General features: G+C 42.1%; 1 protein-coding gene across 5 annotated transcripts in view; it reads right to left on the bottom strand.

The window, feature by feature from the left end:
- Positions 1-23,640, bottom strand: part of elk1 (ETS transcription factor ELK1) — a 39,658-nt gene that overhangs the window by 2,504 nt on the left and 13,514 nt on the right. For 2 of the 5 annotated variants that reach the window (XR_014917063.1, XR_014917064.1), the window contains exons 2-11: positions 22,669-22,877; positions 22,391-22,576; positions 22,125-22,298; positions 21,068-21,214; positions 19,995-20,417; positions 19,758-19,908; positions 19,467-19,615; positions 17,670-17,753; positions 15,879-15,980; positions 9,856-10,121 (exon numbers count right to left, since the gene is read on the bottom strand). Coding sequence is in view for 2 of the 5 variants with exons in the window: in XM_085443131.1 (XP_085299257.1) it covers positions 10,023-10,121; positions 15,879-15,980; positions 17,670-17,753; positions 19,467-19,615; positions 19,758-19,908; positions 19,995-20,417; positions 21,068-21,214; positions 22,125-22,298; positions 22,391-22,576; positions 22,669-22,877 (1,724 nt within the window). In the remaining 3 variants the exon portion in view is untranslated. Of the gene's footprint in view, positions 1-826; positions 10,122-15,878; positions 15,981-17,669; positions 17,754-19,466; positions 19,616-19,757; positions 19,909-19,994; positions 20,418-21,067; positions 21,215-22,124; positions 22,299-22,390; positions 22,577-22,668; positions 22,878-23,640 lie in introns of those variants that run through there. The other 3 variants (XM_085443131.1, XM_085443132.1, XR_014917062.1) reach the window with 2 other exon arrangements.

Below are 23,640 nucleotides of genomic sequence, written 5' to 3'. Positions count from 1 at the left end.
CAGTGTGTGTGTAAGAAGACGCACACACACATCACATAAACTGTCATCAGCCTTCATGTTGTTATCTGCAGGAGATTTATGACAAATCAGGTCAAAGTTCAGTGTAAACAATAAAATGGAAGACTTATCTTTGAAAATTTGGTTGAGGCGAACACACACACACACACACACACACACACACACACACACACACACACACACACACACACACACACACAGCATCTTATGTGTGTGTGAGAGACTCGGTGTGAACTCCTGCTGAGTGAAAACAATCCTGCAGCCTCTCAAATCCAGGTTAGTCTGGATTAAAACTCACTATTCCCATCAGAAAAGTGTGTGTACTTGCATTACTGATGCTATGGGGACATTTGTCTGTTATCACACTGACATGTGGGGACAAAAAGAGGTCCTGGTAAACCTTTATCTTTAACTGTGAAGACTTGGTTTAAGGTTGGGACCTGCAGCCTCCGGCTCTCTAACCTCCACTGGGAGACTCTTGATGGAGAAATGGGAGCGTGTCACATGAGCGGCAAGTGAGGTGGCCCGAGTTAGCGCTAGCATTAGCAGAGATTAAATCCATGGCATTAAAGCGGTGCAGTAAAAGTACCCCACATCCACAGTGATCCACAATGCAACAATCAGCAAAATCCTGAGCGAGCGTTTCCTCTCAGAATTCTTACATTTCTAAATCTGAAGTTTATTGTTTTTTAACTAAGGGTAACTCATCACAAGCACTCAACATGTATGCTAGAAGTTTGAACTAAACGGCTTCCCGTGCCCAGGTATGCTTAGCATTCAAAAGTCATAAATGAGACAGTACAAACTGTACAGGACAAAATAGTTTTATTACCGTCCTCCCAGTGTGTGTGCATGTGTGTTTGTAGAAAACAAGAGGAATCATCAGCATAACATGGTACACCAACAAAAACTAAAGTCACGTCCATAAAAAATAGCTTTTCTTTTAAATGGTTCCAGTAAATAACATGTTAAACATGTAGCACTCTATCTCAGAAAAATAAAAGCAGGCCCCGCCACTTTACATCAATAAACTCCATGGCCAATCACAGCCGAGGAGGGGAGGGGCCACGCAGGATCTGACAGCAACGACAGGCCACAGGAACAACACGTCATTAACAACCCCCAGCCCATTGGTCAGGCCTGTCACATGGTACAGAATATATAGCAAATTCATATGTTCAGATTATATTTTGTGTCTATATACAGTGAAGATTTCCACACAAACTGTGGACAGAAAACCTCTTTACAATTAGGAGGCGCGTCAGCCATCGGCTTCCGGAGCTTTCTGTCTGTCATTCTGCTGCAAAGGATCATGGGTCAGTACTCTTTCTCTAAGTTTAAATTGCTAGTTTTGCCCTCAAGACTAGAAATTTAAACTGTGCAATTAAGGCTCAATAACCAAAGGATGAAACCGCTCGACAGACGTGCAAATGTTAATTCAAAATTGCAAAATTAAAAAAAAGTAACTGAATGACAGCATTTAAAAATTTTAATTTTTGCATAATGTTAAACTTTTCTGGCAAGAAAGATTTTAAGCTTAAATTCGAGTTATTTTCCACAAACCTTTGACATAAGGAGGCAGTTGTTGTTATAACAAAAAACTCTTCCCGGTGAAAACCAGAACCGTCATCATTTAATTTCTCTTTTTACGCCTTTTTTAAAACTTTTATTCTATCTTTGTCATTATAACAAGAAGCTGCTCATACTTCCCAGCATGAATGACCTATTTCATATTTAAATTACTAAAAAGTAAAGCAGATACATACATATGATAACAGGAAGCAGATTATAAATATTAGTTATAAAAAGAAATCACTGTCTTAAAAGAGGCGGGGATATTTATTCATTTTTCATGTTATGTTTTGTCATTGAACAAGTCATACATTAGATGTATTACCATATCAAAGTTACTATAATTCTAAACAGTGTTACAGTAAGACAAAGATTCATTAAGTTGCACTGAGCTGGTTTGCACACGAACAGTTTCTGAAGTGCAGCTGGACGGTATGCTCAAATGCAGAATGACCGGCAGCAAAGTCTGTCCAGGCTTTGGACGTCAACGTGAAAAACCCAAACAACTTTTGGTTTATGAGATGAAAACCACTGAGAAAACTCCAGGCCTCAAGTGAACAGACAGAAAGCTCAGGAACAACAGATGTTCCTCACTGGATTTAAGGAACGGCTTCCTTTATAAATGTCAAGAAACCAGAGCAGAAAATCTAACTGATGATGTTTATGAAGTGAAACTCATCACCAAATCCTGAGTACATGTCCACAGACCGCCTCTGACTGCAGGAACCAGCCGGCTGTTTTGGCTTTCAATCTTCGCATGTTCAGATCTCAGGAACCAACTCTACAGAAACCCTTTTCGGGGTAGGAACCGCTGAGTGGCTTCGATTCTGATTCTTTAAACCTGGAGAAAGCGCCCAAGAACTTTGTTAAGGCAGATACCTTTACAACACTTTGCCCCTACAGTGAAAAGATGCCTTATGTAACTGGAGGCAGGGGTTTGCTTTGCCTCTTCCATAACGTGCTTTCCTTTCAGTGATTCACATTCGAGAGAGACAGTTTAAGACTTCTGTGAATTAAAGACGTCTGAAAATATTGTTTTAAGACTTAAAGGCCTGCAGGTGAAGTATTTCCTCAAATGTCACTTTGCAAGCATCTTTCATCTGCATACAGGCAGCGTTTGCAAAGCAGACCCCTCGTCAAGTTCGCTCAGATGGTGATGAGTTTCAAAAACAGAAATCTGGACATTACCCAGAATGCAAAGCAGTTTCTAATCGATATAAAGACATTCGTCATGTTCTGCTGGTGAGAGAAAGGTTAGCTTGAAGTTAAACATGTCAGACTCAAACCCTGCGTCCAAAACTCGATACACAAAGTTATAAATGGCTTATTTTTCATCATCATGCTCTGAAAGAAAGATACACAACAGGTAGTATCTTTTTTCTTTCTTTTTTTAAATGAGGATGCATCTTTCTTCTGCTGCAGCTGAAATCTTTAAGGCTTCATCACTCTTTAAATCTTATACGCAATATAAACACATCATCTCTGATAGAAAAATAGAGTCATGCTGTAAAGAGAGAACAGTCGAACACGATGGCTTGGTGCTGCGTTTACGTCGCCGCAAAGGCTGGGAAATCCCGCCGTCAGGGACCGATCTGAGGCTGAATTCAGAGGAGCTGATGAAGGATGGTTCCAGCTTGGATCAGGTAGAGAAAACTAGAACCTCTATCTTGAATCAGATTTTTGTTCCTTTTTAAACTTCACATTGTAAAAAAAATTAAGTAGTAAAGAAAGATGTTTCAGGTATTTAACGAGTTGCAGAATAACCTCAGTGAAGGTGGAAACACTGAATACGAGCTTCACTCAGTCCCTGACGCTCCAGCTGTGTGTGTGTGTGTGTGTGTGTGTGTGCGCGCGTGTGTGTGTGTGTGCGCGTGTGTGCTTGCACAGCTATCTTTGTGGGAACCAAATAGAGGGTCAACCTTGTGAGGACCCACCTTTGAAAGGTTGGGTAGTCGGGCTTTTCCTCTCATCTATGAACCATCTGTCCAAATCCAGAGCGCCCCTGTCCTCAGCCTGAACCTCACTGCAGACACTGCACTGCTCTTAGCTCAACCAACCTTGAACCTAAAAGCTTAGATACTTGATACTTGCTGCCATTACATTTGACTGTAAACAAAGACACATTTTTCCATTAAAAATAATCCAAAAAGTGCCAACAGCACACACAAGACAGGTCCAGTTCTACGACTAGCAGAGGGGAACATCTGTCAAATCAAAACAAATTACATTTTTCACAATAATATTTTGTAGGGTGCAAATAGGGCTGGGCCATATTATACCGTTCACGGTAATACCGGTATAATGTTAGGCAACGATAGGAAAATGAAATATCGCGATAGAATATGAGTAAAACGCGCATGCGCAGTGCCTTTGTTTTCATACGCACATGGCCGATTGTTGAGTGAAACAGATGAACCAGAATTGGTTTGTAAAAATGGTGCAACTTCAGTGATGTGGAACTGATTGGGTGTTTGTCCGTCAGATACACGACAAAGCACATTTTTTTGCAGAACATGCAAGCGGCCGTCGTTATTGTCGTATTTGTCGGACTAAGATGCTCTTAAATCTGGGAGTAATCTGGGTCCTAAACTCCGTATGCTTCAGGTCAAACAACACTGCAGCATCACTGAGCGTTAAAAACTGTCTAAATTCTTTCATCTTTAATAAAACGATCAGCATTGCTGCTTTACCAGGTGTAACTATAAAGTTTAACTTCCAGGCATCCATGAAAACAAAAGTTATTACATTTAACGGAGTTAGAAGTTAGCAGGAAGCTAGCGGAAGTTAGCTCGCTAGTTTCGCTAGTTACCTAAGCATGATATTGCATGTTCTGACGGAGAGATTTCTGAAAAAAATCAAACGTACAGCTCTGCTATCACTTCCAACATAAATGAAGACAGGAAACTAAACAGCAGTGACGTTTGTAGGGTTACTGAAGTTGGGCTAGCTGGTATATAATGATGTGCTACGTGATCGCTAGCGACACAGCTATGTTAGCATAACATAAACAGTGAAGCTGGAGGACCAACACTAACACTTTTCCACTTATAAAAGTTAACGTTAAGGTTCTTCATGGTTAGAGACAAATGCAATCGCATGGCAGGATGCTGTAAACGGACCAAACTTCAGTCAGGAGAACAACTGAGATAATCCATCCACAATACGAGGTTAGTCATTAATATACTGCAACAACATGGGAATAGAGCAGCTGCCAGAGAATTCAACATTAATGAATCAATGGTACAGAAGTGGAGGAAGCAAGAAGAATGAGTTTAATCAAGTTTGATTTATCTGACTGCTTTGTTTCGCTTAATGTGCCTTATAATCCCGTGCACCTTATGGTCCGAAAAATACGTACTGCACACTGCAGTTTAATGTTGCAAAGCACCTCTTTTTAACTTCAGTGGATATTATACATGGTTATGCTCAGGATATGTCAGCCCATTTCTACTGGAAATGCCTTTTGGTTAAACTTTCAGCAAGGAATTTGCATTTGCACTGTTACATTTTTATAAAGCTTTAATGTACATAAAAACCAGCTTCTTGTTTAAGTGAAAATAAATGGAAGGTTGTCTTTTTGCGCTAGTAATGTTGTGGAGTTGTATTTTGTCTCGCATCAATTATATCGTCAGTTATATCGTTATCGCAAATTTTCAAATATATATCGTGATAAATATTTTTGGCCATATCGCCCTGCTCTAGGTGCAAAGACCATTTTACCTAAGTTGGACATTTGAACATGAGTCAATAGTGACTGACTCACTTTGGCCATTAGTGGAAGTGCAGAAAAGTGCAGCTCCTGCTGCGCTTCAACGCCTGCCTAAATTTCTCCAACTTGTCTGTTGAACTTTAAACACTGTTGGAGCAAAGCAACTTCTGCTTTCTTGCCTTTTTCTGAACCGGTCTGCAACCCAAAGCATAGTATTGTACAGAAGAAATATGGATGACTGTGCATTTCTTTTGGCAGCCCTTCCCATAGAGACTACCACCAGTGGGCCCACCTTTGCCACCAAAAATCTCTTAGCTCAGTTAGTGCAGTATTTTCTTTCCCCCATCATACTTTTCAAGTAGAAACAGGTAGTTACAGATTTGGTAATGACACCATGCTGCTGGTAAAAAGCACAGCAGTGATGCTGCAGTAATTTGTGGCGTGGTCGGCACAGCAGTGCACCCTAAACTGTAATCTTAAGAGAAATGTCACTGAAATATCGAAACGTAATGTTATGAATTTGGAGAAAGGGGTAATTCAAATATGAACACAAGTTTTCGTTAACTTCTGTTTTCTTGGAGCATGTTCTGCACCTTCTGGGTATCTATGCCCGAGCTTCCTCCTCACCCTTGATGCAAACGTGGGAGATGATCTTATTTATGTGATAAAGACGTGTAAGTGCGCAACGAGCCAGAGCGCAAGATGTGCCAGCAGTAGCAACATCACAGCGAGTAACTGAGCAAAGCTTGAGTTAGCATGGACGGACCGACCCCTCCAATGAATCCTCACAAAGATTGCATTGTGCGTGTGTGTGTGTGTCTGCAGCCTTGGCGTCACACACAGAAGCATAGAAACACGTTAACAGCTCCAGCAGCAACAACGATAACAACAGCAATGACAACAGCAACCTGCAGGGCGGCAACAGTCGGGTCAGGTTACCGTGGCAACCACAGCTAGCATTAGAAATAACACGAACAACAACAACAACATCAACAGTCTGGGTTTTTTTTTTTTTTTTTTTTAGAGGAACATGAGTCAGTGTCTGTCTACAATTTTGGGGGAAACAAACAAACAAACAAAACAAAACTTTTTTTTTTGTCTCTGCAGGTTTTCGATGTTGCCACAAGTTCCCGTCAAACACGCTTTAAAAATCACATGTTCGTGTAAATCAAGCGAAACTACAGGTCATCGGAGAGAACCAAGTATCCAGTCTGATCTGCTCGGCTCGACTCTGTTTCAGTCGTTTTCTATTATAATACAACCGCATCAGTGTCCTTGGGGTTGCTGTGGCAACACCGCCAAAATTCCTGTGATGTCATTCGTATGCGCCACAACACAACAGTGGAGGATATCGAAGCGCTGGTATACCTGCTGCCAAACCGATGCCAAGTGTCTGCACCTCATCACCGGATCACGGTGTTGGTTTGTGTGGAGCCACTTTCCCTCACTGCCGGATTTCAAAAATGGCGGTTTGGAATTTTGTAAAGGACTTGCTCTCATGACACATCGAGGGACGCCACTGACTGGCCCATCTGCTGCATGCTGTCTGTTGACATGCAGTCACATTTTAGGACCATTCAGAACCCCAATGGAGCAGGTACCAGGTACTACCACCTAATGGGAAACCCTGAAACCGAGCCGAGCAGGTATTAGTGGAAAAGGTCCGTAAACAAAACTAAAGACTGCACAAAATCCAACTAATCATTGTTCTAATGCATGAAGCCTCCTAGTTGTTTGTAAATCATGTACAGTAAAACTCATATGCTTCATAGCCGATGCTGAGAGAACAAAACATACGACCGCATGTCTCACAACCTAAAATTATCAAACTTTACCAGCAAGGATTTAAAAAATGTTTAAAACTGATAATCTGATACTTTGTTCTGCAGAGTTTTGATCTTTTAAAGTTCTTAAGTGGATAAAAATCACTGCGGTGCCCTGAAGATTAGAGGATGCTCATCTTTGAATAATCTCAAATCCAACTGTAAGAACTGACGGGACAACATTTAACACAGTTATGTTTAATCGTTAATCAGGTTTCAGTTCAATTTTAGTTTGTTTGAGTTTAGTTTTTAAATCAATGAAAGTGTTTAGTGTTAGTTGTTAGTTTTTAAAGGTTTCATTTCTTCCTTTTTCATTCAAATTTATTTAATTTAATTTAATTGGAATTAAATCAAAAAGAGTCTACGGGGTTGAAGAGAAAACCCCAACAATCAGCTGATCCCCTGTGTGCAACACAGAGGGCAGAAAGAACTTCTTTTTCTTTTTAAACATGAAGAGATCTCCAGAAGCACCAGGCTGAGGGAGGGGCAGACGTATACGTCACCCGAGAATCAAGAAAGAAAACGTTGCGATCTGCAGCAGGGAGTGAAGAGGTGGGAGAGGAGAAGGAACTCTCAGTGCATCATGGGAAGTCCTCCAGCAGGCTGAGCCTACAGCAGCAAAGCTGAGAGAGTCTGAAAGTGGAGATTAGCCTGAACACCGAAGGCTGTGCCTCTCACTCTAAATTTTAGAAACTCAGTAAACAGAAGTAAGCCAGCAGTCTGAGAGTAAGGTGTTGTGATGGGATTACATGGTACTACGAGGTCGTTGACATTTGATGTGGTCAGATTATTTATGACCTCGAGGAGTTTAAGTTCAACTCTGAGAGCAAATTTTACCAAACTGACAAAGACTAAAGTTAGAGCCAGTTCCTGTGTATTTGTATTTTATCTGAAAGTTTAGTTTTTATTTAAATTTCAGAGAACTAAATTTTTTTCACACACAGATAAACAGATAAATCAGCCCCTGCCATCAAGGATGTCTTCAGAGATCCAATTAAATACGCGTTTAAGCCATAAAGGAAAAAAAACATTTTCTTAGTCATCTTGTTCCAAGGTTGACACTAAAGACCATCTGATGCTTTTCTAATGCCTTTTTAATTTTGAAATGTTGTGCTGATGTTTGTACAAAATGAGGACGTAGACTTTGACTTGGATGTTGGAGAATTTATGTTTTTTATGGTTTTTGGTGCTTTATTAAACACAAATTGATCAAATAATTTGAAATGTTTCAATCATAAGCCCCGGTATGACAGAGTGTCATTAAACTCGGTCCTTTGTTGTTGGTTTTTGCACGGAAAAAGCTTTCAATATATTAAAGGCTATCCTACACTCTCAGTGAAAGGAGAATAAATGCGACTCTTTCAACTTGTGGCAACATGACTGCAGATTTGTTCCAAGGCTTTTGGAACAAAACATTTATTTTTCAGAGCTGCTCAAATAAAATCTCTGGAATGACTGCTGAGATTCAAACAATAAGCAGTTGTTAATAAGTAACGCAAACTCATCTATCACTGTTTTAAAAACCAAAGGAATGTGACTCTGTCCTCGGTAAAACCTTTAAATCAAGTCTGACAGACACTTCAGTTCAGTTTGGACATTAAACTCTGTGAGAAAATATACAATCTGTCACATTTAGACACTTTTATAGAGAAAGAACTTGGCTTTGAAAAACCTCAGGTCCACCGTCATCTTCATCCTTTGTGATTGGTCAGTTCGAAATGCTGCTGAGGAGTCCACTCGAAACAAAACAAACAATAAACAACCAAAAACAAAAAAAACAGGCCATGCAGAACCAGAGAAAGGCGTGACCTTTAAAATCGGCCAGTAAGAGCAAAGCAACAACCCTTAAATGGCTCTGAAAGTCGTTTCTGACGAAATCCAGCAGAAGGTGAGTTTATAAAATGTCAGTGTTGGTGCTGAAATTTAATTCCAACTGGGAGAGAGTCGCCTGGTAGCTTAAAAAATGAGGGAAAAAAAGATGAGACTGTTTTAAAAACAGTCAAGAACCTTTAAGGAATCTGCAGAGAAAGGTGCATTGAAAACAAGACAGAAATAAATAACCTCGAATTTAAAAAACAAAAGATCCCATCAGAAAAAATGTGAGATTATGAGGAACTGCAGATCCTTTTACACACAAACATGTGAACGTTCCCTCCTTCCAGTCCGCGATCAGTTACTCCCAGAAAACGTCAAGTCAAATCTTCTGTTTAGTAAAAACTCAAATAAGAGACGGCTCCAGCTTTTCTCCGGTTCCCCTCCGTCACACACTGAAGAAACCGTTTGAAAACAGACATTTGTTTGCTGTCAGTTTTCAGTAAGCAGACCGGCTATAAAAGCCATCTTCAAGGTTAAGCTGTTTTATTTGACAACAGTCACGTCAGAGCACTTTTGCATCGCAAGGTAAAGACCTCACAATATTATAGAAAGAAATCCAACGACAGGTTTAAAAAACACCAGTAGAAAAAGAGAAAAACATCCCTCCGTCTTCTCGTGGCCTTTAGTTGCCGTTTATGTCCTCGTGTCGGGTTCAAGTCGAGAGAAGCATCTGGTTCTCTCGAAACCCCGCTGTCATAGTGTTTGAGTACAAAGCTATGAAAGAAACAGGAAGGTGGAAGGAGGACAAAGCGCAGATTCCCACCTGTTGGAAAGTGTAAGAATCAGCGGAGGGTCTGACTGATCCTCGGCTGTGAACGCGTCCACCAGTGAAAGGCCCACACAAACCATGACACCTACCCAAAAAGAGTCAGCCGATGCAGCCTAAACTTCTCATGGCGTCGGGTTTTTAGTGATGCATTTCAGAGTCAGTGCAGATCTGGCTTTTCCTCCGACCCTCCAGGAGTTGAGGAGATCATTGGGCGAGGTTGTGCCCGGTGAAGAGCTGCTTCAGGCGGGCGGGGAGCTCAGGGCTTCTGGGGCCCCGGGGAGAGGACCACGGGGGTGGAGAGGCCGTCGACGCTCAGAGCCGGGATGTGGATCTGATTACTGCCGTTAGAGGGAAACTGAGAAGAGACAGAAAGAGACACTGAAGATGAAAACTTGACGTTTTATTTTGAAGGAATGTTAGAAAATATCCTGCCAACTTGGTAAAAATCAGCTGTTTTTCAGCTTCACTTTCTTTTTTGTCTTTCTGTAGAACATGATGCACACTGATGAGGTTTATGAATTATTTTTCTTCCTCAGTAGCCAATTTACCGATTCTAGGACATTTAAGGCATTTTTAAGCAAACTGAGCCCGTCGCTTCTGAACACTTTAAGGTTTGCACATTGACGGAAGAATGTGTAACTGATTCCTTTTTATGCCTGCATGCCATTTTATCTGTAAACACAAACGCTTTGAATAAAGTTTTGATGTTAACAATCCATTAAAATTTGGTTCTGCAGTCTTTTATTTATTTATTGGTTGAAAACCGCCTCAACTTAGAAACCATGATTCTTACAAGTGTGGTGTGTGTTAAAGTAACATATTAAAATTTAAAGTATCATGTCACATTTGACCTCTGACCTCACACATCTGGGTTTCTTTCAAGTTGACCTATAAATATTTTATATCTTTAAAATATAGTCAAGAAAACGAGAATGAGCTGCCTAGTTAGAAATAAACTGTAGCATAATGTTACATCATAAGTTGGTGTTATTCATGCTGCTCTTAAACAATGTTTGCATACAAAATACAAACACTATTCCCTTAAAAGTAAATCGTGCCCAGAGACTGAGGTGTCTTGGTGGAGATTTGCGATCTTGCAGTGTATCTCGTCTCATTACGTTTTTCCAAGAATAACACATCACACAATGACTCAAATTAAACACTTTGTCTTCAGATTAAAGGTCGAACATTTGAGTCTCTGGAGAAAAGTACTTGAAATGGTTAAACTATATAAAAGCAAAACTCCCAAACAGTGTCTGTAAACTCTGTAAAGTCCCACTGGGCACGTGATGGAAGCTGAAAAAATATTCTGACACTTCATTTACTTAAAATACAGACATAACCCTGAGAAACCCAGGACTCAGGGGTACTTACTATGATTTAAGCCTGCCTGGTTTACCTGTTCTTTACTTACATTTTTAATGTAGTACTCATAATCTCAGGCCTCAAGGGTTACCTGTACCTCTGCCTGCTCTAAAACTGCACACTTTGCCCTTGTACACTGGTCTGTCTTGATAAAGAGGCAACCTGTTTAAATAACAGATATTTATTTATAGTCTCACTAGATCACTGAGGTCTGGTGAGCACATGGTGGAAAATCTTTCATATTTGAACATTTCCGCTCGGACACAGAACGCTTAAAAACTCTCCTTTTGGTTTCTTCACACTTGTAGCCCAAATCCTCATCTTACAATGTAAAAAACCAGCTGAACACTTTTTCCGTTACTGAAGAGTTAAAATGGGTTAAAACACAGCTTTTTCTAGCAGGTCATGAAAGATGTTACTGAGAAGCTGCAGGGTTTTCACAGCCTGCAGTTTTTAGCTGCACCACAAGGAGGCGACAAAGTATCACAGCGTCACGATACAAACAGCAGAGAAAACTTAACACCTTTGTTTCAGAACACAGGACGAAATGACTTAATGATACTAGTTATAGACAAATAAATGCTTAAACTACCCAACTGTGCACACAGGCATGCAAACATTAAAAAATATTTAACGTTTGAAGCTTTTCCCTCTTCTTTTTAAAACATTTTTTGGCCTAGATCCTCGCACCGCCCATCCTTCCTGCCTCCAACACATCAGCTTCAAGCGCTCCCTGTTCAACGGCTGTCTAATATAACCCACATCCTGACAGGTCCCATTGTAACGAGATAATGTGCAGTGTATTTTAGTGCATTATAATCATTATTACGACTCCGTCAGAGAGAAGACTCAGAATGTGCTGCTGTTTATGCACTGAGTGAACTGAACCTTTAATAACAGATAACAGACGGACTTCAAGCTGGGCCAGAAACCTGCAGACACACAAACCAGCTCTGTGTATTCTCGTTCATCTATCAATGTGGGGACTTGTGTGTATCTTAGATCATGCGAGGACGCCCCTCCTCACTTTGATTGAGACCTTCAGGTTTAAAGGGTTTACACCTGGATTTAGGATTCATGTTTAGAACTATATTCAGATTAAGGCTGACGTCAATACGAGTCCTCACATAGTATATGTGTGTGTTTGCGTGTGTGTATGTGTGTGCGTGCAGGCACCCTGGATCAGATTCAGGTACCCGCAGTGCACAGTAGCCGTGTGTGTGTGTGTGTGTGTATGTGTGTGTGTGTGTGTGTGTGCGCTTGTGGTAGAGGAGCTTGTGTCCTGAAAACCAGTTTTTATACTTTGGTGATTCTGTGATGATGCTTTCCTCTTCAATGCCAAATAAGTAAAGATAAGGGCCTCCCATCAATGATGGTCATCCATAAATCGTCTTCTAATTTCACTACATAAAGCCAGTGTGGCCGGACACCATGCTACAGAGTCTCCACTGAACATATGACTGATGCTACGCTGATGCTTCATCGTGTCATTTTATCGCTCAGTAAATTGAAGGCGAGTCAGTTTTCATGAGCGAGCGACAGTTGTTGCTTCATACAGTTGACTTACTCGTTCTGAAAGTGTGTTAACGCACAGACTCCCATGTTAAAATGCACAACTTTACAGCATTAAAAGGCATGTTTACAGCCTGGTGCAAAATCCCTTTTGGGCCTCTATGAATATTTTCCACCTTCATAACAACTGAACAGGCAGTGAATGCATCACAGTGTGGGACCTGCTCAGTGCAGACGTCCATCAACACTTCCCAGAGAACCACCGGCTGCACATTGCCCTCCCTGGAGGACATCTCCAGATCTTGGTGTCTCAGCGGGGCGAGGAAAATAATTTAAGACCCTTTTCACCTTGGACATCTAACTGTTCAACCTCCTGCCCTGCAGCACAGGTGCACCAAGCGCCGGGTAAAACAAACTCAGTTTTTTCCCTTGAGCTATCACAAATTTGAGCTCCTATAAATAAACAAAACAAATGATTATTTAGCAACTAATGTGAAGTTCAACAGTGAATGGTGAATCCTTAATATGTGTGTGTGTTTTCTTTATAGCAGCCTTTATTCTTTACATAGTTTTATAAGCTTTCATTGTTTTCTCTCATTTTTCTACTTCAATGTTTTTGCACTGTACAGAATATTTCACCAAATCTTGGATATGTCTTATGTACAATGGCGATAAAGGCTTTCTACAGGGAGTGCAGAATTATTAGGCAAATGAGTATTTTGTCCACATCATCCTCTTCATGCATGTTGTCTTACTCCAAGCTGTATAGGCTCGAAAGCCTACTACCAATTAAGCATATTAGGTGATGTGCATCTCTGTAATGAGAAGGGGTGTGGTCTAATGACATCAACACCCTATATCAGGTGTGCATAATTATTAGGCAACGTCCTTTCCTTTGGCAAAATGGGTCAAAAGAAGGACTTGACAGGCTCAGAAAAGTCAAAAATAGTGAGATATCTTGCAGAGGGATGCAGCAGTCTCAAAATTGCAAAGCTTCTGAAGCGTGATCATCGAACAATCAAGCGTTTCATTCAAAATAGTCAACAGGGTCGCAAGAAGCGTGTGGAAAAACCAAGGCGCAAAATAACTGCCCATGAACTGAGAAAAGTCAAGCGTGCAGCTGCCAAGATGCCACTTGCCACCAGTTTGGCCATATTTCAGAGCTGCAACATCACTGGAGTGCCCAAAAGCACAAGGTGTGCAATACTCAGAGACATGGCCAAGGTAAGAAAGGCTGAAAGACGACCACCACTGAACAAGACACACAAGCTGAAACGTCAAGACTGGGCCAAGAAATATCTCAAGACTGGTTTTTCTAAGGTTTTATGGACTGATGAAATGAGAGTGAGTCTTGATGGGCCAGATGGATGGGCCCGTGGCTGGATTGGTAAAGGGCAGAGAGCTCCAGTCCGACTCAGACGCCAGCAAGGTGGAGGTGGAGTACTGGTTTGGGCTGGTATCATCAAAGATGAGCTTGTGGGGCCTTTTCGGGTTGAGGATGGAGTCAAGCTCAACTCCCAGTCCTACTGCCAGTTTCTGGAAGACACCTTCTTCAAGCAGTGGTACAGGAAGAAGTCTGCATCCTTCAAGAAAAACATGATTCTCATGCAGGACAATGCTCCATCACACGCGTCCAAGTACTCCACAGCGTGGCTGCAAGAAAGGGTATAAAAGAAGAAAAACTAATGACATGGCCTCCTTGTTCACCTGATCTGAACCCCATTGAGAACCTGTGGTCCATCATCAAATGTGAGATTTACAAGGAGGGAAAACAGTACACCTCTCTGAACAGTGTCTGGGAGGCTGTGGTTGCTGCTGCACGCAATGTTGATGGTGAACAGATCAAAACACTGACAGAATCCATGGATGGCAGGCTTTTGAGTGTCCTTGCAAAGAAAGGTGGCTATATTGGTCGCTGATTTGTTTTTGTTTTGTTTTTGAATGTCAGAAATGTATATTTGTGAATGTGGAGATGTTATATTGGTTTCACTGGTAAAAATAAATAATTGAAATGGGTATATATTTGTTTTTTGTCAAGTTGCCTAATAATTATGCACAGTAATAGTCACCTGCACACACAGATATCCCCCTAAAATAGCTCAAACTAAAAACAAACTAAAAACTACTTCCAAAAACATTCAGCTTTGATATTTATGAGTTTTTTTTGCTTCATTGAGAACATGGTTGTTGTTCAATAATAACATTATTCCTCAAAAATACAACTTGCCTAATAATTCTGCACTCCCTGTATTCTACAGTACGGCTCCTGCAAGAAGTTTGTGGTTCTGTTTTGTTGCACTAATTAGCCGGTGTCTGTGTGTGATGCATCCATACAGTCTGTAGCTGCAGCTTGCTGCAGAACCCAAAACCAAAGGGTGACATGATGGTGGCTACGTCCATCTTTTATACAGTTTATGCTTTTAACCACTCATTTCTACGCCGGGCTGTGAAAACACAGCCTTAGGGAAATAAGAGAATTTTTCTGCTTTTATGTTTATATTTGTTTAAAACTTGGCTGCAGAAAAATATTTCGGTGAAAACTTATTTAATGACAAACTCAACAGAAAACATGCACACAGAGATAAAGGGACGATAATGATGACAGACGGCCTCTAAAATGATCTTTTCAGCGCAGACTGAGACATGAATTGTTGCAGAAGGAATGAAGCGGATCACCACAGGTAGTAGGATTTCACTTCTGGTGTAAATGAGCATCTAAGTGTCTAAACTTCCCAACTAACAGCTGCTGATGTATTGAACGTGAACCAGTGTGCATGACGGCGTGCGTGAAGCGACAAGCAGAACTGCAAACTTGCTGCACAAACGTGTGAATTTTCTGTGAAACTGAAGCTGTGGTTTCATTTACCAAACCTGCATACAGACAAAGACCAAAGCATTATGTGGCTGTAAGGTAAGGTTCAGTGTGAGCTCTGCAAATGAACAACCGACAGATTATATTTTAAAAGACGAGTATCTTATTCTGAGAACCAGCTCTGAACACTTTTTTCTTTCAGTTTTCACCACAAACTTCACCTGCAGACTGATTCTTTTCTCTTTCACCAAAACAATATTGTCTTTTAGTTCCTGCACATGTTTCCAGCTGATTAAAGGATTTTACTGTGAAGGAGTTTTGGTACTGAAGTGAATTTTGTCGCACTTGTTATCGTCCATTTGTTTGTGGATTTGTGTTTCAGGATGTTGGAACTGCATGCAGTGGGCTCAGTGTATTTATTACCTGGAAGGAAAGTTTAGCTGGCGATCGAGGAGCGATGGGACTGAGCGTGCTCCAGAAGTGGATGGTGGAGGGAAGAGGGCTGGGCGTCAACAGGACCGGAGTCTGGAAGGATAAATGGACAGAAACATCCAAGAGTGTTTGACAGGAACGAACATTTCAAGGAAAAACAATTGACAAATGATTCAACTTCCTGTGTGGACGTCCCAACCAGATTCAGTTCTGTTTACATCAACAAGTCAGAGTATCTAACAGTGAAATCCGTCTTTATTCCTTTCTGTGGAAGGAATGCAGGTTGTTCCTATCAGCCGCTCTACAAATGCAGATGACACATTTAAAGACAGAAAATGTTAAAAAAAAAAGAAAAAAAAGAAGAAGCTTTAATTCAAGAACTCCTGACACTGCAGAACAAATCAAAAACAGGAAGAATGACTCATCAAAACAAGCTTTAATATCAATGCAGCATTTCAGATGAAGGTTAACTGAACAATGGACTAAACCAGAGCTCAATCTGATCTCAGCCAGTTAAACTTAAACTTGAAAGTCTTCATATGTGCATATACTCTAAATTTGTTTTAGAGTGAACAAGAACAAGTTCTTAATGAAAATGTTTGAATTCAATGTACCATCCTTTTAGCTGATGGACAGGCTGAGATATTGGGAGAAAAACAGATCACAGAGGATTTATAAACACATACAAGACCTTCACATGTAATTAGGGACTGAAGAACAATATTTTGATTCACTTGTATTGAAAATGACTTTGAGGTCATTTCTAAAAACAACAACAACCAACAAGATGAAAAAAAATTATCATTTTATGAATAAAGTTATTTATGATTCAAACATGTTTCCCGAGACTTTGAACTTTGGGTACATTTCTGTTCCCGAACACTAAAATGCATGCTGCACGTTTGGCACCTCTATGCTAATTAGTTTTATTTATACAGCGCGAAATCACCACAACAGTCGCCTCAACGTGCTTTATATTGTAAGGTAGACCCTACAATAATACATACAGAGAAAAACCCAACAATCATACGACCACCTATGAGCAAGCGCTTTGGCGACAGTGGGAAGGAAAAACTCCCTTTTAACAGGAAGAAACCTCCAGCACAACCAGGCTCAGGGAGGGGCGAGGCCATCTGCTGCGACCGGTTGGGGTGAGAGAAGGAAGACAGGATAAAGACAAGCAGTGGAAGAGAGACAGAGGTTAATAATAACTTACAATTAAATGCAGAGAGGTGTATAAACACATAGTGAGTGAGAAAGGTGACTGAAGAAGAAACACTCAATGCATCATGGGAATCCCTGGCAGCCTACGTCTATTGCAGCATAACTAAGGAAGGATTCAGGGTCACCTGGTCCAGCCCTAACTATATGCTTATAGTGTCTGTCTCCTGAATCCAAACTGGAAGCTGGTTCCATAGAAGAGGGGCCTGAAAACTGAAGGCTCTGCCTCTTGTTCTACTTTTAAATACTCTAGGAACAACAAGTAGGCCTGCAGAGCGAGAGCGAAGTTTTCTACACTAAACTCTCACAGTCTGCTGTGTGTTACGTGATTTGAAATAAAGATAATTTAAACAAACAGCTATAGACAAAACAACAGATAAGTGACGTTCCAGGGAATTCAAGGTCTGTGGTGCTGTAGAGGAAAGTGTTTCGTGTCAACTTGTTGTCAGCAGCAGCGATGCAAAGAGGATCGCTGCTAGAACGACACAATCCTCCAAGTTGCGAACAGACGCCTATATGAATAAAGACACGTGTGCCACACATAGACAAGCGAGTGTTTACCAGAGCGTGGGAGGTGATGACAGTCGGGGTGAGCGTGTTGGTCGCTGATCCAGGAGCCAATAAACTGTTAACTGCTGCATTCACCTGCAGAAGGAACAGGAAGCAACAGCACACGTTTACCTCTAAACACAGCACGATCATTCACTCATACACTTGCACATATACACAATATATATAAATCCCTATAATCCCATAGTTTGGAGAAAATAAATAAAAATGTTAAAAGCTCTGATGTGTTTTTGGATTTTTATTTAATCTTGTGACTGCCAAGGCTCACACGGAGTTAGAGTTCAGGGTGAAAGCGCCTACACGCTGTGAGATTTCAGCAAACCTAACAGTCGATTAGAAGTGTGTCACAGAGCTAACAAACAGACTGCAGAATGATTAAACTTATGAATCATGGACTGTGGAGAAGATTTTTGTTTACGTGTCACATTCATCTTGGTGCGCTCATGATAAGGACTCGAGGACGCAGCACACAAAATATCTTCAGGGTTTTCCTGGATAAAAACATTTTTGGCAACCCGAAAACTTACACAGCTTTACTACAATATTCAAGACTTTAGAGCTCTTTAAAACGATCACCGAGGACTAAACTCTCTACTTAAATTATTTGTTTGTTAAACAACACGTTCTGGGCGTAGCAGGCCTGCTTTGTGTGGGCGTGTCCTATCGCTCCCTGACTCTGGTGCCATCCTTTCCTCCTGCAGAGTCAGCGCACAGACTCCACACAGCAAACGACACTCGAGTCCAAAAGCTGTGAAGAAGAGTCGGTCAGTGCCAGTGGGCAGGCTGGCAGTGTCGTTTCCTGCCGTGTGGAAAGGAGTGCATGTTCCGACTGTTTCATACTTTGTTAACAGCATCGACATCTTTCTGCTGATGTCGCTTTGCTTTTGACAGAAATAACTGCCCAGCTGTGTCCCTATTTAAGATCCTTTTAATAAAACCTAAATCAATAAAAGATATTTAAAGTGATTATTTATGCAGAAGTGGAAATATCTGGGTTTTTACAGAGTTAAAATGAGCCTCTGTGGGGGTGGCCACGGACTTCTGCATGACTGGCAATTAATTTTTGTTACTGTCTTAACAGTAGTCTCTGCATATTCCTGTTATTCGTTGTCATTTGTAGTAGATCCACTGCCACTTTAAAAATATGTATTACAATGTGTACAATAAAATATATATGGACTTTTACAATTGTTAGCAGGATATATGTTATAAATTTGTGGTTACACCTAATCTTGTTGTATTCTGAAGTTGTCTTATAGTCATTTACATTTGCAGTATGTGCTGCTGATGTTTAAAGAAAAGAAAACGAACACATCCAGAGCGGCTAAAAGCTTTAAGAGAAAAAGCTAAAAGCTTTTCGTCCTGGACGTTTTATTTAAGTGCTGTGAGACTCACATCACAGACTCAAAGGATTCTGGAAACTTCAATTTATCTGATAAATGTCTAACGTTCAAGTTGTTACATAGCACACATAGTGATGTTTCTCCATTTCACAACCAAAACCTGCATTTTTCCAATGTTAAAACATGACTATATGAGAAAACGTCTTTGAGGGATTCACAGCTAGATGATGAGCCTGGTATCAAAGCAGAGGTGAAAAGGTGACTGTAACTGTTTTGACCAGTCACTTATCCCGCCGGTTGCTATGACATTTGATTTTATGTCATAGCAACCCATAGCAGCCATAGTCTTCCTGACTTTCTGTTTTAAATATTTTTTTTATGTTTGTAAAGCACATCTGAACTTTTACATGTGATGTTTAGTAAAGTGACCAGCAGTGTTGCAGACCTTATCGAGGGAGAGGCCGGGGGGCAGGGAGGGAGAGGAGGGCAGCTCCAGGCCTCGTGGCTTCTTTTGTTTTGGAGGAACGGCGTCCGAGGATGAAGCTGCTGGAGAGGTCACCGGCAAGGACGTCGTCACCGGGGGGATGACTGGATCTGAAGGAAACAAATCGCAGGAATGAAATCTAATGAATTATGGGAATAGACATAAAAAGGCGGTCTCGGTGGGCTCCACCCAGAGAGGGAAGAAAAACCCTTTCCTCAATCAGGGAGATCATCTAAAATGCTTTCCTGTCACCTGTTAGCGTGTCCTGGCCCTCACCCTCTGTCCTCTCCTCCTCTGCTGGCTGCTGAACTCCAACCCCGGCATCAATGCAGGGCGGGGGCGGGCTTTCCACAATGGTGGGGGGAGGCTCTGGCTCTCCCGAGTCACAGATCAGCTGAGGAACCTGGATGGAAGAGCACAGGGCACCACCTTAGCACCATGTTTCTGTTAAACTTTTATTAAAAACCCAGAATTTCCTCCTCCTCTTACCTCCTCCACCCGTTTCCCATCCAGTGTCACCATCTCCAGCAGCTCCTGCTCTGACGGCAGATTCTCCTCCTTGATGACGATGGGTGGAGGACGGGCGGTGGGAGGAAGAGCGACAGAGGGAGGAGGAGCAGCAGTCGTCATCGGCACCTGTTGCTGCTGCTGATTGAGAGGTGGGTTGATAATAACGAACACAGGGGCAGGGTGAGACTGATGAGGAGCAGCATGCGGGTGGTGCGAGGGGAAGTTGGTGGGGTTGGTAAGGCCCCCACAATCCTCCTGCTGTGGGCCCTGTGTGCCCATTGAGACATGAGGAGGGGGGACGGGGCTCACCGTGCCCCCTCCGAGAGTGATGAGGGTGGACGGGTCCCCCATGTTGGTGAGATAAATCTGGGGAGGGTCGCTCAGCGGAGCAGCAGGAGGATTCTGGGAATGTCAACCAGAGACGAGAACGATGTTATTTTCCATCATATTTATAACGTTCCAGTGGTGGATGTTCATACTGAATACTGACAAAGGTGCAAATAATGACTTCAGTAGACGTACAAGTAACCCCTGTGAGTCAAAAACAGGCTTCGTTTAAAGTAGTTTTTTCTACTCTTGGATCTGTACGATGTCACTGAGAGCAGAGATATCTCATAAAGTCATCTAATGCTGGGCATGCACAGTGCGATTTTTGGCTCATTTTGAGCCGATTTTTTAGTCGTGCGACCGTTTTGGTGATCGGCCCGAATTTCGCCTTCATCGTGTATCGTGTAGTATACGTGAGGTAACGAGAAGCGATAAACACCTCACGACCAGCTCCCGATCATCAATCGTTTGGTCGTAAGAAAATCAAACCTGTTTGAAATCCTGTCGGCCGTCCTGAGGGCGTCACTGCAGCCTCTCACACTGCGCACACGCAAACACAGAAATGAAAGTGAAAAGACGGAGCAGCACGGCAGCGCAGCGGGTGATCTGGACACAAGCGATGGAGGCACAACTTGTAGGATGAGGCAAGCTCATCGCACAGTGTCTGTCCAGCTTTAGGTGTTCTCGGACAAGTAACCAAGTACCAGGCGTGACTTTTTACTGACCTGTGATTGGCCATTGGAGTTGGCTGGTATCTGTGGGCTGAGAGCCGGGGTCGGACAGGGAGACGTCTGAGTGACGATGACCTGGAGAACAGAGTCCGCAGCGCTCCCCACGGACGGAGAGGATTTAGACTCCGGTAACACACACACCTGAGGAGGAGGACACGCCAAAAAAGGCCTGGAGTTAGAGCAGCTGATTGCCACAAATAGTGCATGTGCACATGCGTGTGTTCGTCATATGGCACAGACATAGACATGGCACGGCAGCGCAAGGGTCAGGAAGAAAAAGTGTATTAGAGATCCATTTGAAAAATAGATAAGAAAAAAAAGCGTTTAAAAAAAGAAATAATACATTAACAGGAGAAAAAGCTAAATATTGCTTTTACTCCTAATCAACTTATAATGACTACGACCCTCAAGATGGGTGAAGTTAACGATAACAAGAAGAATACACTGATTTGACAAAGACTCTAACCAAATGTCATTGAAGACACAACCAGCCCCATCTATCTATGGGGCTCAAGCGCTGTGAGGCGATCGTGGCTCAAGAGTTGGCAGTTTGTCTTGTAATCGGAAGGTTGCCGGTTCGACCCCCTGCTCTCTCTGTCCTGGTCGTTGACTAAGTAAAGCGCTATACAAATACAGGCCATTTACCATCTATCTGTGCATAGACTGGCATTAGGAGCCCAACAAGATTAAATTTTCACTGCTTAAATGTACAAAGACAGTGATGTGAAAACAAGTGTCTAATATTTCCTATGAACAGCACCTCGTTTTTCTGTTCAATTTTGCTGTGATGTGACTCTGGATCAACTTCAGAAGCAGGTCACTTATTAACTGTGACTAGGTCCTCCTCTGGTAAAATAAATACGTTTGCAAAAAAAAAAAAAGCAAATCCTTTCACAACCCGCATAAATCACAGGAATTAAATAACAAAAAAATGTTAGCTGCACAACCTCAAGCAGTGTGAAACACAAAGTCCAGCAGCTGCGCTGAATTATTATTATTATTATTATGAAGTGCACAGAGGGGTCAGGGGGTAACATTTAACTCTTTTTACCTCTCTCGGTGTGCGATCAACTTTGGGGACAGGCTCTTGTTGCAGGAGGAGCTCTGATTTGATTGGCCGTGGATTGGGTGAGGCCTGCAGGGATTGGATGGTGAAGGTGGAGTAGAGGCCGGACTTCATGTAGTCGTTTCTGGAGCTCTTCTGGGAGCTGCTGGGTGACGAGCGCTGGTGATCCACGCAGACAGACGCAAAGAAAGAAAAAAAGCAATCAGCCAATTATTCATAACACCCTGGAAACAAAGGAAGTGTGGACGTACCTGGGGCAAGCCCTTTGTCGGACAAGTTGGTGCCACGCCCCCAAGGCTTTTTGATTGGTTGTTTGAGTCGCTGACGTCCCTCCTCTGGCCCTCCTCTATACTGCGTATCCCATCGGGGAGGGAGGGGTCAGGCTGACTTACAAACTTATAGACAAACTTCTGGCCGCTCACCTTCTTTATGATATTCTGAAAGAGGGGGAAAAAAATGGTGAGCCTGCCGACCTGGAGGTAACGTAGTACTCGTTTTGCTGCAGTAACAGTAGTATTATCAGCAGTACCTTGTCGTAGTAGTATCTCAGTGCCCGGCTCAGTTTGTCGTAGTTCATGTTGTGCTTGTTCTTGCGGAGCCCCCACAGGCGGGCCACCTCCTCGGCGTCTAGCAGCTTGAACTCGCCGTCCTCACTTGTCCAGGAGATCAGGTGACGCTGCCGCTGGTCCTCCAACAGATGAAGCAGGAACTGCCACAGCGTGATGGACGGGTCCATCGCTGAGGACACGGACAGACAGTTGAGGATTGTTTCAAAAATAAAGACCATGCTTATTATAGTCATTTATGGGCAGCTGAATAACCACTTAAATGCCACTTAAATCCAGCTATTAGTTATACTTTGGAAGAAAGGAGTTCTTTCACTGGCTGGCAGGAATAAATATTTAAGATTTCAAAATATTCTAAAAACACTTCAGCAACTGTATTTGAAGGAGACATGTGAGGCAAAACTTTGCTTTACATCTACACTCCCGGGCATTCCCAGGCGCGCCACACGCAAGCCTACAAAAACAAACAAACAAAAAAATAAAAATAATAAAAAAGACGAGGAGCACAAGTGTCACCGTCTGCACGGCTGCTACGCAGTCTGCTGCCCCCCGAACACCTTGTTGGCTCCGTCTGCATCCCAAGTGGAGGATGCAACCCAGAAGGAAACGGCGATCAATCCTGGGAGATGTGCTTTACATTCAAAACCATCTGCTACACTGGCTTCAACTCGCTTACAGATTAGCCAGCATATCACACCGCTCCTTTCTGTGCCCAATTTTTCATCTGTCAATTTTTGAAGAAGAATCATGTTTATTAAATCAATTACTTAAGACTGATTAAAATAATGGAGACTATGGTTTCCAGTCAGAAATCCAGCATAAAGCTCAGCGTAAAACTGCTGCAGGAAACCAAACAGGTCATCAGAGTAATGAATGACAGGTGAGAGCACAGGTGGGCCAGCTCACCTGAAACAAACATCAGTTTACGGTATAAA

This window comes from Copadichromis virginalis, linkage group LG20, assembly GCF_057382275.1.
Source record: "Copadichromis virginalis isolate Kocher_CV1m ecotype Utaka linkage group LG20, C_Virginalis_male_GT1.1, whole genome shotgun sequence".
Taxonomy (NCBI): Eukaryota; Metazoa; Chordata; class Actinopteri; order Cichliformes; family Cichlidae; genus Copadichromis; species Copadichromis virginalis.
Note: the sequence above shows the minus strand (reverse complement) of the source record. Positions and strands in the feature narration are given on the sequence as shown.